Source organism: Dendrobates tinctorius, unplaced genomic scaffold (assembly GCF_039654945.1).
Source record: "Dendrobates tinctorius isolate UK_male_01 unplaced genomic scaffold, ASM3965494v1 ptg000360l, whole genome shotgun sequence".
NCBI lineage: Eukaryota > Metazoa > Chordata > Amphibia > Anura > Dendrobatidae > Dendrobates > Dendrobates tinctorius.
The window spans coordinates 3,315,758-3,328,590 of NW_027362026.1; the positions used below are offsets into that span (position 1 = coordinate 3,315,758).

The following is a 12,833-nucleotide window of genomic DNA, read 5'->3' on the forward strand; positions in this document are numbered from 1 at the left end:
TGTGATACGGGGTTAAGTCACGTCTGTGTCCTATCAACTTTCTTGCCCAGAGAACTTCACCAACCTTAATTTATTCTGTTTTATACAATGTAGTGATCAGTATTTCTATATTTAGGATTCCAGAGAGAAACGCTCGGACCGGTCAATTACTTGTTTCCTCAGAAAGTGGAAAGAGAAAGTGGCTTGGCCAAGACTAACCAAGGACAATCACAAGGTAATATCTGACTGTTGACACTTATGTTTCGGTAATTCACGGGGCAGACCTAGGCTTCTGAACAATGGGGCCAGGACTGTTAGTATGAGCCCAGTAGTGCAATCATGTCATTGTGAGACCCTTTACCATTCAGCAGCATGTTGAGTAGTACCAGTGCAGACTCATTACACTTTCCCTAACCAAAATTGAATTTTTCCAATTGGATATGCTGCCTTAGATAAATGGAAAACGCTACAGGCATTATCGTTGGCTAAAGTCTGGTTTCTGGTCTTTTGTTTGTAGCCTGCCTGGTTATCTGTGGACTTTGACAACTGGAGAGACTGGGATACAGAAGAGGAAGGAGAGATGGCATTAGCAGAACATTACCTGGATGTAAGTCATGTAACACATCGTGATATTACATTGCATGATCTCACGAGACTGATCACACTGGTGCTTATGGTCCATCCTTTCCAATATTCCTGCTGGGACTCAAATCCTTCAGTGGGATCTGTTAGGATCCATTACTGTTCACATCCATCATATCATCAAAGATGCCTTAGAAACAGAAGATTTATTGTCAATCTAATCAGAAGTTCAAATTTACAATGTAAATCCATTCAATGTATAAAAAACTAATTCTCAATATTTTGTTCTTCAGTTGATTAACAATGTGAAGGATAAGGGAGCACCTCCTAGTATGGATGACCTGGATGATTTGGATGTGAGTATCAAAGATGACAGAAATAACATATTTCTAGAGTGCAAGTGGTACCACTGAGCAGGGCCGGTTTTAGACAAAGTGGGCCCTGGGTAAAAGTTTAAAGTGGGGCCCCAAATGCTCACACATTCCACCATCACATAGAAAAAATTCTGTTGTATTTACATGCACTGAGTTCAGGACATTAAACAAGCGTGATCGACAATATTGAATCGTTTCACGCTTGTTTCCCAGACTCTTAACATCGGCTGAGGAAGAATGACGGGCACAGAATGATCACTAGTAGATCAGTCTGTCCCCATAAAGTATCATGTTATCCGCAGCATATTTGCAGTTTTCACCAGGCGATGAGTTGCTGAGAATAATGATTTCTGTTCTGGCCTAAACAATCCAATCACTCGATGAATTGGCAGCATTTTGCTTGTTTAGTATAATACACCACATAGTCCTCTGCAAAGTATAATGCACCCCATAGTCCTCCATATAGTATAATGTGCACCATATAACTCCATATACTTTAACTAGCTATGAACCCGTTCTTTGCCCGGGTGGCGTGCATTTTAATTGGTATATGGTATCCCTTCCTGGTTTGTGCTGCCACCCTCCTATCCTGGTATGCATGGCACCCCTCATTCCTATCCTGGTATGCATGGTACCCTCACCCCCTCAATCCTGGTATGCATGGCACCACATTCTTCATCCTGGTATGCATGGTCCCCTCACCCCCTATCCTGGTATGCATGGCCCCCTCACCCCCAATCCTGGTATGCATGGCCCCCTCACCCCCTATCCTGGTATGTATGGTCCCCTCACCCCCCTATCCTGGTAAGCATAGTCCTCTCATCCCCCAATCCTTTTATGCATGGTACCCCTCATCCCCCAATCCTGGTATGCATAGTCCTCTCACACCCCAATCCTGGTATGCATGGTCCTCTCATCCCCCAATCCTGGTATGCATGGTCCCCTCACCCCCACTCCTGGTATGCATGGCCCCCTCACCCCCTATCCTGGTATGTATGGTCCCCTCACCCCCTATCCTGGTATGTATGGTCCCCTCACCCCCCTATCCTGGTAAGCATAGTCCTATCATCGCCCAATCCTGGTATGCATGGTACCCCTCATCCCCCAATCCTGGTATGCATAGTCCTCTCACACCCCAATCCTGGTATGCATGGTACCCTTCATCCCCCAATCCTGGTATGCATGGTACCCTCACCCCCTCAATCCTGGTATGCATGGCACCACATTCTTCATCCTGGTATGCATGGTCCCCTCACCCCCTATCCTGGTATGCATGGCCCCCTCACCCCCAATCCTGGTATGCATGGCCCCCTCACCCCCTATCCTGGTATGTATGGTCCCCTCACCCCCCTATCCTGGTAAGCATAGTCCTATCATCGCCCAATCCTGGTATGCATGGTACCCCTCATCCCCCAATCCTGGTATGCATAGTCCTCTCACACCCCAATCCTGGTATGCATGGTCCTTTCATCCCCCAATCCTGTAAGCATGGTACTCACTCATCCCTATCCTGGTATGCATGGTCCCCTCACCCCCTATCCTGGTATGCATGGTCCCCTCACTCCCTATCCTGGTATGCATGGTACTCCCTCATCCCTATCCTGGTATGTATGGTCCTCTCACCCCCTATCCTGGTATGCATGGTACCCTTCATCCCCCAATCCTGGTATGCATGGTACCCCTCATCCCCTAATCCTGATATGCATGGTACCCCTCATCCCCCAATCCTGGTATGCATGGTACCCCTCATCCCCCAATCCTGGTATGTATGGTCCCCTCACCCCCTATCCTGGTTTGCATGGCACCCCTCATCCCCCAATCCTGGTATGCATGGTACCCCTCACCCCCCTATCCTGGTATGCATGGTACCCCTCATCCCCCAATCCTGGAATGCATGGTACTCCCTCATTCCCCAATCCAGGTATGTATGGTCCTCTCACCCCCCCTATCCTGGTAAGCATGGTACTCCCTCATCCCTATCCTGGTATGCATGGTCCCCTCACTCCCTATCCTGGTATGCATGGTACTCCCTCATCCCTATCCTGGTATGTATGGTCCTCTCACCCCCTATCCTGGTATGCATGGTACCCTTCATCCCCCAATCCTGGTATGCATGGTACCCCTCATCCCCTAATCCTGGTATGCATGGTACCCCTCATCCCCCAATCCTGGTATGCATGGTACCCCTCATCCCCCAATCCTGGTAGGCATAGTACCCCTCATCCCCCAATCCTGGTATGTATGGTCCTCTCACCCCCTATCCTGGTATGCATGGTACCCCTCATCCCCCAATCCTGGTATGCATGGTACCCCTCTCCCCCCTATCCTGGTATGCATGGTACCCCTCATCCCCCAATCCTGGAATGCATGGTACTCCCTCATCCCCCAATCCAGGTATGTATGGTCCTCTCACCCCCCCTATCCTGGTATGCATGGTACTCCCTCATCCCTATCCTGGTATGTATGGTCCTCTCACCCCCTATCCTGGTATGCATGGTACCCCTCACCCCCTATCCTGGTATGTATGGTCCCCTCACCCCCTATCCTGGTATGCATAGTCCTCTCATCCCCCAATTCTGGTATGCATGGTACCCCTCATCCCCCAATCCTGGTATGCATGGTCTTCTCACACCCCAATCCTGGTATGCATGGTCCTCTCATCACCCAATCCTGGTAAGCATAGTACTCCCTCATCCCTATCCTGGTATGCATGGTCCCCTCACCCCCTATCCTGGTATGCATGATCCTTTCACTCCCTATCCTGGTATGCATGGTACTCCTTCATCCCTATCCTGGTATGTATGGTCCTCTCACCCCCTATCCTGGTATGCATGGTACCCTTCTTCCCCCAATCCTGGTATGCATGGTACCCCTCATCCCCTAATCCTTGTATGCATGGTACCCCTCATCCCCCAATCCTGGTATGCATGGTACCCCTCATCCCCCAATCCTGGTATGCATGGTACCCCTCATCCCCCATTCCTGGTATGTATGGTCCCCTCACCCCCTATCCTGGTATGCATGGTATCCCTCATTCCCTGATCCTGGTATGTATGCATGGTACCCCTCATCCCCCAATCCTGGTATGCATGGTACCCCTCACCCCCATATCCTGGTATGCATGGTACCCCTCATCCCCCAATCCTGGTATGCATGGTACTCCCTCATCCCCCACTCCTGGTATGCATGGTCCTCTCACCCCCCCTATCCTGGTATGCATGGTACCCCTCATCCCCCAATCCTGGTATGCATGGTACCCCTCACCCCCCTATCCTGGTATGGTATGCATGGTACCCCTCATCCCCCAATCCTGGTATGCATGGTCCTGTCATCCCCCAATCCTGGTATGCATGTTACCCCTCATCCCCCAATCCTGGTAAGCATGGTCCTCTCACCTCCCCTATCCTGGTATGCATGGTCCTCTCACCTCCCCTATCCTGGTATGCATGGTCCCCTCACTCCTATTAAAACTACAGACATACCAAAAAAACCAAACATTTATACTCACCCTTCTTTCCTGTGCTCCAGCGCTGTCACCAAGTTCTGCTGGAGGCCAGGGGAGGAGTCTTGCGCCGGAGTACGCGCATGCCCATAGCGCTGTCCGACGCCATATTGCTGAAGACACACTGCAAGTGTGTCTTCAGTAAAATGGCGCCGGATCGCGCTATGCGCATGCGCGATTCCGGCCGCACTCCCCCCCGGTCTCCGGCCGAAGAGAAGCGCCGCGGCAACGCTCCTCCCGGTCAGGTAAGTATGTAAGTATGGCGCCGGACATAGCGGTATGCAGTGTGTATGCGTACCGCCATCTCCGACGCCATACACACTCCTCACCGCGCTGCCTTATTCTGTCTGGAGTCAGACTGTGCAGGCGCGTCGCGCTTACGCAGTCTGTAAAGGCTTCGGACAGAGTGACGCTTAGCCGGTTATATTATAGATACACTCCCCATAGTATAATACACTCTTTATAGTCCTCCATATAGTATAATACACTCCCCATAGTCCTCCATATAGTATATTACGCACCCCATATCCTCTCTATAGTATAATGCACTTCCCTTAGTCCTCCATATCGTACAATCCACTCCTCATAGTATAATACACCCCATAGTCCTTCATATAGTATATTGCATTCCCCATAGTCCTTGATGCAGTATAATGCAGGTCTCATATAGTACATATAGTGTAATGCACTCCCCATGGTCCTTGAAAGAGTATAATGCAGCCCCCATGTAGTACACATAGTATAATGCAACCCATAATCCTCAATAGAGTATAATGCAGCCATCCAACAGAGTATAATGCAGCACCCCTCAAAGCATAATGCACCCTCACCTCATAGTGTATGATGCAGCCTCCCCTCATAGAGTACAATGCAGCCTTCCTCAGAGAGTATAATACAGCCCCCATAGAGTATAATGCAGCCCCTCCATAGAATATAATGCATCCCCCTCATAGAATATAAGGCAGCTCCCCTGTGTTGTAGATCTCTGCATAGTTGGTGACCAGAAGTTTCACGGATTAGCAGAAATCAGCCAAACCTCCACCGATCAGTCAGTTAAATACCCATTGGTCAGCAAGTGATGGCATGTCCTAGTCATATGCTACTAGCCACATGTTATCATGTGAAATCCCCTTTATAAGGCATCTGACACCTTCCAGAGCTTACTATATTAGATAATCTAGAACAGGGATGTGGAACCTTTTTTTCCGTCAAGGGCCATTTGGATATTTATAACCTAATTTGCGGGCAGTACAAAATTATCAAAACTAAAATTTATTGAGCTTTTTTTGCTCAAATAATTAACTCACCCCTATTGTGAAGGCTGGAACTTCTTCTCTTTGGTGCGTCGTGTGATGTTAGGTAGTATTGATGATGTTGGTACTCACAACTTCTTTTGGAGGTTTGCGTCGGTCTGGAGCACAGTCTGGAGCAATAAGTTTTGTAACTGCTCGCAGCAGTAAGTTGTTCCAAACATAGATGTACAGGTGCTTCTCACAAAATTAGAATATCATCAAAAAGTGAATTAATTTCAGTTCTTCAATACAAAAAGTGAAACTCATATATTACATAGAGTCATTGATCTATTTCAAGTGTTTATTTCTTTTAATGTTGATGATTATGGCTTACAGCCAATAAAAACCTAAAAGTTTTTATCTCAGTAAATTAGAATACTTTATAACAGCAGATTGAAAAATGATTGTAAAATCCGAAATGTTGGCCTACTGAAATGTATGTTCAGTAAATGCACTCAGTACTTGGTCGGGGCTCCTTTTGCATCAATGCGGCGTGGCATGGAGGCGATTAGCCTCTGACAGTGCTGAGGTGTTATGGTAGCCCAGGTTGCTTTGATAGCAGCCTTCAGCTTGTCTGCATTGTTGGGTTTGGTGTCTCTCATCTTCCTCTTGACAAGTTTGATGAGTTTGCTGGCCAATCAAGTACAGTGATACTGTTGTTTGTAAACCAGGTATTGGTACTTTTGACAGTGTGGACAGGTGCCAAGTCCTGCTAAAGAATGAAAGTTCCATCTCCTAAAAGCATGTCGGCAGAGGGAAGCAGGAAGCAGAAAGCATGTCGGCAGAGGGAAATTTCCTGCTAGAAGGCTGCGCTGACTTTGGTCATGATAAAACACAGTGGACCAACACTAGCAGATGACTGATTCCACTGATTGTGGAAACTTCACACTAGACCTCAAGCAGCTTGGATTGTGTGCCTCTCCACTCTTCCTCCAGACTATGGGACCTTGATTTCCAAATGAAATGCAAAATTTACTTTCATCTGAAAACAACACCTTGGACCACTGAGCAACAGTCCAGATCTTTTTCTCTTTGGCCCAGGTAAGACGCTTCTGGAGTTCTCTATTGTTCATGAGTGGCCTGACACAAGGAATGCGATACTTGTAGCCCATGTCCAGGATACGTCTGTGTGTGGTGGCTCTTGAAGCAATGACTCCACCCGCAGTCCACTCCTTGTGAATCTCCCTCAAATTTTTGAATGGCCTTTTATTAACAATCCTTTCAAGGCTGTGGTTATCCTAGATGCTTGTGCACCTTTTTCTACCACACTTTTTCCTTCCACTCAACTTTGCATTGATATACTTGGATACAGCACTCTGTGAACAGCCAGCTTATTTAGCAATGACCTTTTGTGGCTTACCCTCCTTGTGGAATATGTCAATGACTGCCTTCTGGACATCTGTCAGGTCAGCAGTCTTCCCCATGATTGTGGAGCCGACTGAAACAGACTAAGGGACCTTTATAAATGCTTAGAAAGCCTTTGCAGGTGTTTTTTTGTTAATTATACTAATTTACTGAGGTAATGACTTTTGGGTTTTCATTGGTTGTAAGCCGTAAACATCAACATTAACCGAAATAAACCCTTCAAATAGATCACTCTGTTTGTAATGACTTTATATAATAAATGAGTTTCACTTTTTGTAATGAAGAACTAAAATAAATTACATTTTTGATGACATTCTAATTTTGTGAGAAGCACCTGTAAATTTAGGAAATTTCGCAATTTTCCAACTTTGAATTTTCATGCCATTAAATCACAGAGATATGTCACATAAAATACTTAGAAAATAACATTTATTTGGACTCCCATGACAGCACCACGAGAGAGGGGATCCGCCCTATAGGAACAGGAAACCTACAGATACAAAAGGGCGGCACCTCTCCCACGCATCAGTTGGTTTCCTGTTCCTGAGGGGACGGGATCCTACAGAAGAATTGGATCCCAGGCCGGCCAGCCGACACCGGTAGCGAGGGGGTCTCCTACCTCGGCCTGGTTCGGATCTCCTGGAAGGCGCCACGGTGGCCCAGGATGGGTGTCACGGCGGTGGCGTGGACAGCAGGGAGCGGCGTCCGGAGGATGTCCGTCTCCGGAATTAAGCCGCCGCCGGTAAGTATACCCCCCCGGGGATTCCCGGCTCCGGCGGCGCAGATATGTTGGCAGCGCTGTGCAGGGGGCTGCGACCGGGCGCTGCTCCGGAGCTCCCGGGCGTCCCGCGGGGCTTCCGGCGTTTCCGGGGTAGCGGTGACGTCAGGGGGCGGGCGGAGGAGGCGCTTCCGGGTCAGCGCGCCACTGCGCATGCGCGGCGATTCCAAGATGGCGGCGCCCATCGGAAACACCGATGGCGAGGGGTCGGGCGCCAGCTGGGGTAGGGAGCTCCGTTAAGGGGGGGGGAGGGGCGCGGCATGGATACTGCTGACCGGAGGAGGGGTATTTAGGCGGGACCCGGGCAGGGTACCTTGCCTTGGCCACATTACTACATGCAGCAGTGTGCAGCAGCAGCAGTGGTAATGGAAAGCGATCGAGAGCAGCAGCAGCAGCGGCAGAAGCAAGGGCAGCAGCGGCAAACATCACTGCCACCCCTGGATGACCTTCGGCAGGTCAAACAGAAAAAGAAAGGGTCCCGTGACAGTAATGCGGGACGAAGTGACCAGTCCACTCGTAAGAGCTCCTCCAGGCAGACAGGAGCATCGACCGAAAGAAATCCCCCTCGTTCTCCGGTACTTGATTGTGGCACTGGTAAGTGATCTTCGTGAAAGTTCACTCAGTGACGGGACCCCCCTTCTGTGTTTTTCTTTTTCTAGGGAAAAAAAGCTACAAGTAAAAATAAGCATAGGGAATGCGCACTCTGTGCATGCCCATTACCGGACGCGTGCCTCAAAAGATTGTGCCCCCCCTGTATTCAGCAGACAGTGGCAGAAGAGTCGCCCGCAGTAGCGGCGAGTTTGAGAGACATTGTCAGGGTAGAAATGAGGGAAACCCTAAAGTCCTTGTCTCAGCCGCAAAGTCTAAGGGGCGAGGTCCCGGCGGAGTCTGATTCCTCGGTAGAGTGGAGAAAAAGCAGAGACTCCCAGGCTTCATCTCCCTCGTCCTCCTCAGGAGAAGAGGACTCGGGGCGATTTTGTCTGCCTCTTGACCGGGTAGACAAGCTGGTCAAAGCAGTCAGAGGGACAATGGAGGTAGAGGAGCCTAAGCCCCATTTATCCATGCAGGATGTCATGTTCTGTGGGCTGGAACAGAGGAAGCGGAGAGTCTTTCCGTTAAATCAAAATATACAGGATCTGATCCACAGAGAGTGGAAAAAACCGGACAAAAGAGGGTCGCTACCACCAGCCCTCAAAAGGAGATACCCCTTCGACGATCCGGCAGTAAGTTCTTGGGACAGAGCCCCCAAATTAGACGCTGCCATTGCGAAGGCATCAAAAAAATCCTCGCTCCCCTTTGAGGACATGGGATCCCTTAAAGATCCCTTAGACAGGAAAGCTGATACTTTCCTGAAAAACACCTGGGAGATGGCGGCCGGGTCCTTAAGACCAGCAGTGGCTTCAACGTGCACGGCCAGGTCCATGATGGTCTGGTTGGACCAGTTGGAGTCACAACTAAAACAGGGTACATCAAGACAGACAATTCTTGGGGCCCTACCGACCATCCAAGAGGGAGCAGCCTTCCTGGCAGATGCCTCAGTGGATGCAGTGAGAATGGCCGCCAGAGCAGCAGGTCTCTCTAACGCAGCTCGCAGAGCCCTGTGGCTAAAGTGCTGGCAGGGAGACATCCAGTCCAGAGCAAAGCTCTGTGTGATTCCATGTGAGGGCGAATATTTGTTTGGAACTGTCCTAGACGAGCTGCTTGAAAAGGCGGGGGACGACAAGAAAAGATTCCCAAACCTTTCATCAGCGTCCTACCGTCGCCCATTTGGTAGAAGGATATTTGGCCAGGGGAGAAGGCGCAACTCTTCGCCTGTTAGAGATCGACCCAGATGGGAAGACAGAAGGAGACGAGGTACGGACTATATGTTTACACGCTCGTCGAGAGATCAAAAGAAACCAAATCAATGACTAGCGGTTCCCGTGGGGGGTAGACTGTCATCCTTCCCGGCATGGTCACAGATTACGAATAGTGACTGGGCGCGTAAGGTAATATCCACCGGGCTTAGGTTGGAATTTACCCAGATCCCGCGGGACACCTTTAAACTGTCCCCCTTAAGATCTTCTCATCTCGAACAAGCGGCTTTAGAAGCGGAAGTCTTGAGCCTATGTCAGAAAAATGTCCTGGTAGAGGTTCCAGAGGCTGAAAGGGGAAGAGGGTTTTTACTCTCCCCTGTTTCTAATCCAGAAACCTGATAACACATTCAGAACGATTATAAACCTTCGTTCCCTTAACGAGTTTTTGATTAATCATACATTCAAAATGGAGTCCATTAATACAACAATAAAAATATTGTTTAAAGGTTGTTTTATGGCAGTCATAGATTTGAAAGACGCGTACTATCATGTACCTATCCATACAGACTTCCAGCAGTTCCTGAGGGTGGCAGTTTCAGTAGAGGGCACAGTACGTCATTTTCAGTATAGAGCCCTTCCCTTTGGTCTCTCAGCAGCACCCAGGGTTTTTACAAAGTTAGTGGCCGAAGTTATGGCTCACTTACGAGAGGTTGACATCTTAATCATTCCATATTTAGACGATTTCTTGATTGTAGGAAAATCGGTGGGTCATTGTAAATCTCAGATAGAAAAAGCTAGATCCAGGTTAGAAAACCTGGGATGGATTTTAAACTACGAGAAATCCCGACTCCAGCCCTTAAAAATACAGAAATTTTTAGGGTTGATACTAAATTCAGACACTCAGCGGTGCCTGCTACCACTAGATAAATTACAAAAGATACAGGAGCAGGTTCTTCGGGCAATGGATAATCCATCTATGACCCTCAGACAGGCCATGTCCCTGTTAGGTTCTCTAACTTCATGCATCCCAGCAGTAAGGTGGGCACAGTTCCATACCAGAACCCTTCAAAACGACATCTTGATTAATAGCAGGGCCCTTGGAGGCTCCTTACAGGGTCGGATGTGTCTAAGCCCCTCAACTGTTACATCACTGAGATGGTGGCTTGAGAGCGAGAACCTAGCGTCAGGGGTGCCCTGGATAACACAGATAACCCGTATTATAACCACAGACGCAAGTTCCTTCGGTTGGGGAGCCCATATGGGGGACATAGTGGTACAGGGCCAGTGGGATTCTAATTCTGAAATCTCATCCAACCAGAGAGAACTATTGGCGATAGAGCGGGCAGTCAAGAAACTCATTATCTACCTGCAGGGCCATCATGTGAGGATACACTCGGACAACCAGGTAGCGGTAGCATATGTCAACCACCAAGGTGGAACCCACTCCAGCGCTCTGATGCAGATAACAGAACGGCTCCTCCAGATAGCAGAGAGAAATTGTCTATCTTTGACCGCGCTCCACATCAGCGGAAAGGACAATGTAAGAGCAGACTTTTTAAGCCGCAAGGCTCTAAGACAAGGAGAATGGGCTTTGAACAAGGATATTTACCGCCAGATTGTCCGCAGATGGGGCCAGCCAGAGGTAGACCTCTTTGCCACCAGAAAAAACAGAAAAGAAAGATTGTTCTGCTCTCTGAACCCCAGGGAAAATCCCCTGGCGGTGGATGCCCTACTGATAAGATGGGACTTTTCTCTGGCATACGCCTTCCCACCATTGAATCTTCTTCCTCTGGTAGTCAGGAAGATCAGAGAGGATCAGGCAAGAGTCATACTGATTGCCCCCTTTTGGCCCAGGAGGACCTGGTTCGCGTGGTTGAGGACCATGTCAGTAGGCGATCCCTGGGTACTGCCGAACCTTCCGGATCACCTCTACCAGGGGCCAGTCAGCCACCCACAAGTAGCGGGACTTCATTTGACGGCGTGGTATTTGAAAGGTCACTATTAAGAAATAGAGGGTTCTCCAAGAACTTAATTGACACCCTCCTAAGAAGCAGAAAATTAACCACCACTAATATCTATGCTAGGACCTGGAAACGCTTCCTGTCCACCTTTCACTTTGACATCAGAGATGGAATTCCCACGAAACATATTCTGGAATTTCTCCAGAAAGGTTTCGAATTGGGTCTCTCCACAAGTACGCTAAAAGTACAAGTTTCAGCCTTAGGGGCCCTGTTTGCAGCTGATATTGCAAAAGATTATTGGGTAGCAAGGTTCATCAGAGCAGCGGCCAGATCGAGACCTATACACAAAGACAGATGCGTACCGTGGGACTTAAACTTAGTCCTTACAGCCATGACAGAAAGTCCGTTTGAACCTTTAGATTCCGCCTCACTAAAGATTATATCTCTTAAGACAGCATTCCTGGTAGCAATAACATCCGCGCGTAGGGTGAGCGATATACAGGCACTTTCCAGATTGCCTCCTTACACAGAGTTCTTACAGGATAGAGTAATCCTAAGGCCAGATCCAGCATACCTTCCCAAGGTAGCAACACAATTCCACAGGACATAGGAGATAGTTCTGCCTTCCTTCCTCCCTAACCCAACCAACCCTAAAGAGCAGAAACTCCAGGCGTTAGATATTAGAAGATGCTTACTGACATATTTAGCAGCCACGGATCCTTGGAAGAAGGAGAACGCATTATTCCTATCCTTCCAAGGTTCCAGGAAAGGATACAGAGTATCAAAACGCACATTAGCAAGGTGGATTAGGGAGGCTATCTCTCTTGCCTACACAGCAGGTGGCGGTCCGGCTCCACAGAACCTGAGGGCACATTCCACTCGGGCCATGGCATCATCCTGGGCGGAGAGATCTGGAGTATCAATTGATCAAATATGTAAGGCGGCCACCTGGTCATCTCCTTCCACCTTTTTTAACCACTATCGGTTAGACATGGGTGCCTCCTCAGACCTCACCTTCGGGCTAAGGGTGCTGCAGGCTGTAGTCCCTCCCTAAGTTAGTTTACATCTCTGTAATTCTCTCGTGGTGCTGTCATGGGAGTCCGAATAAAGTATTAAGTTACGTACCGGTAACGGTATTTTTCGGAGGCCCATGACAGCACCCTTAGTTCCATCCCTTGTTCACATATAGGGGTGCACTCCTTAG

The 12,833-nt window shown here is 48.7% G+C and overlaps 1 protein-coding gene across 2 annotated transcripts in view; it reads left to right on the plus strand.

The window, feature by feature from the left end:
* The window catches only part of LOC141075525 (alanyl-tRNA editing protein Aarsd1-B-like), a 166,091-nt gene that overhangs the window by 87,006 nt on the left and 66,252 nt on the right, over nt 1–12,833 (plus strand). The window contains exons 5-7 of one of the 2 annotated variants that reach the window (XM_073562614.1): nt 116–214; nt 497–586; nt 855–917. In XM_073562614.1, coding sequence (XP_073418715.1) covers nt 116–214; nt 497–586; nt 855–917 — 252 coding nt within the window. Of the gene's footprint in view, nt 1–115; nt 215–496; nt 587–854; nt 922–12,833 lie in introns of both variants that reach the window. The other variant, XM_073562615.1, reaches the window with a different exon arrangement.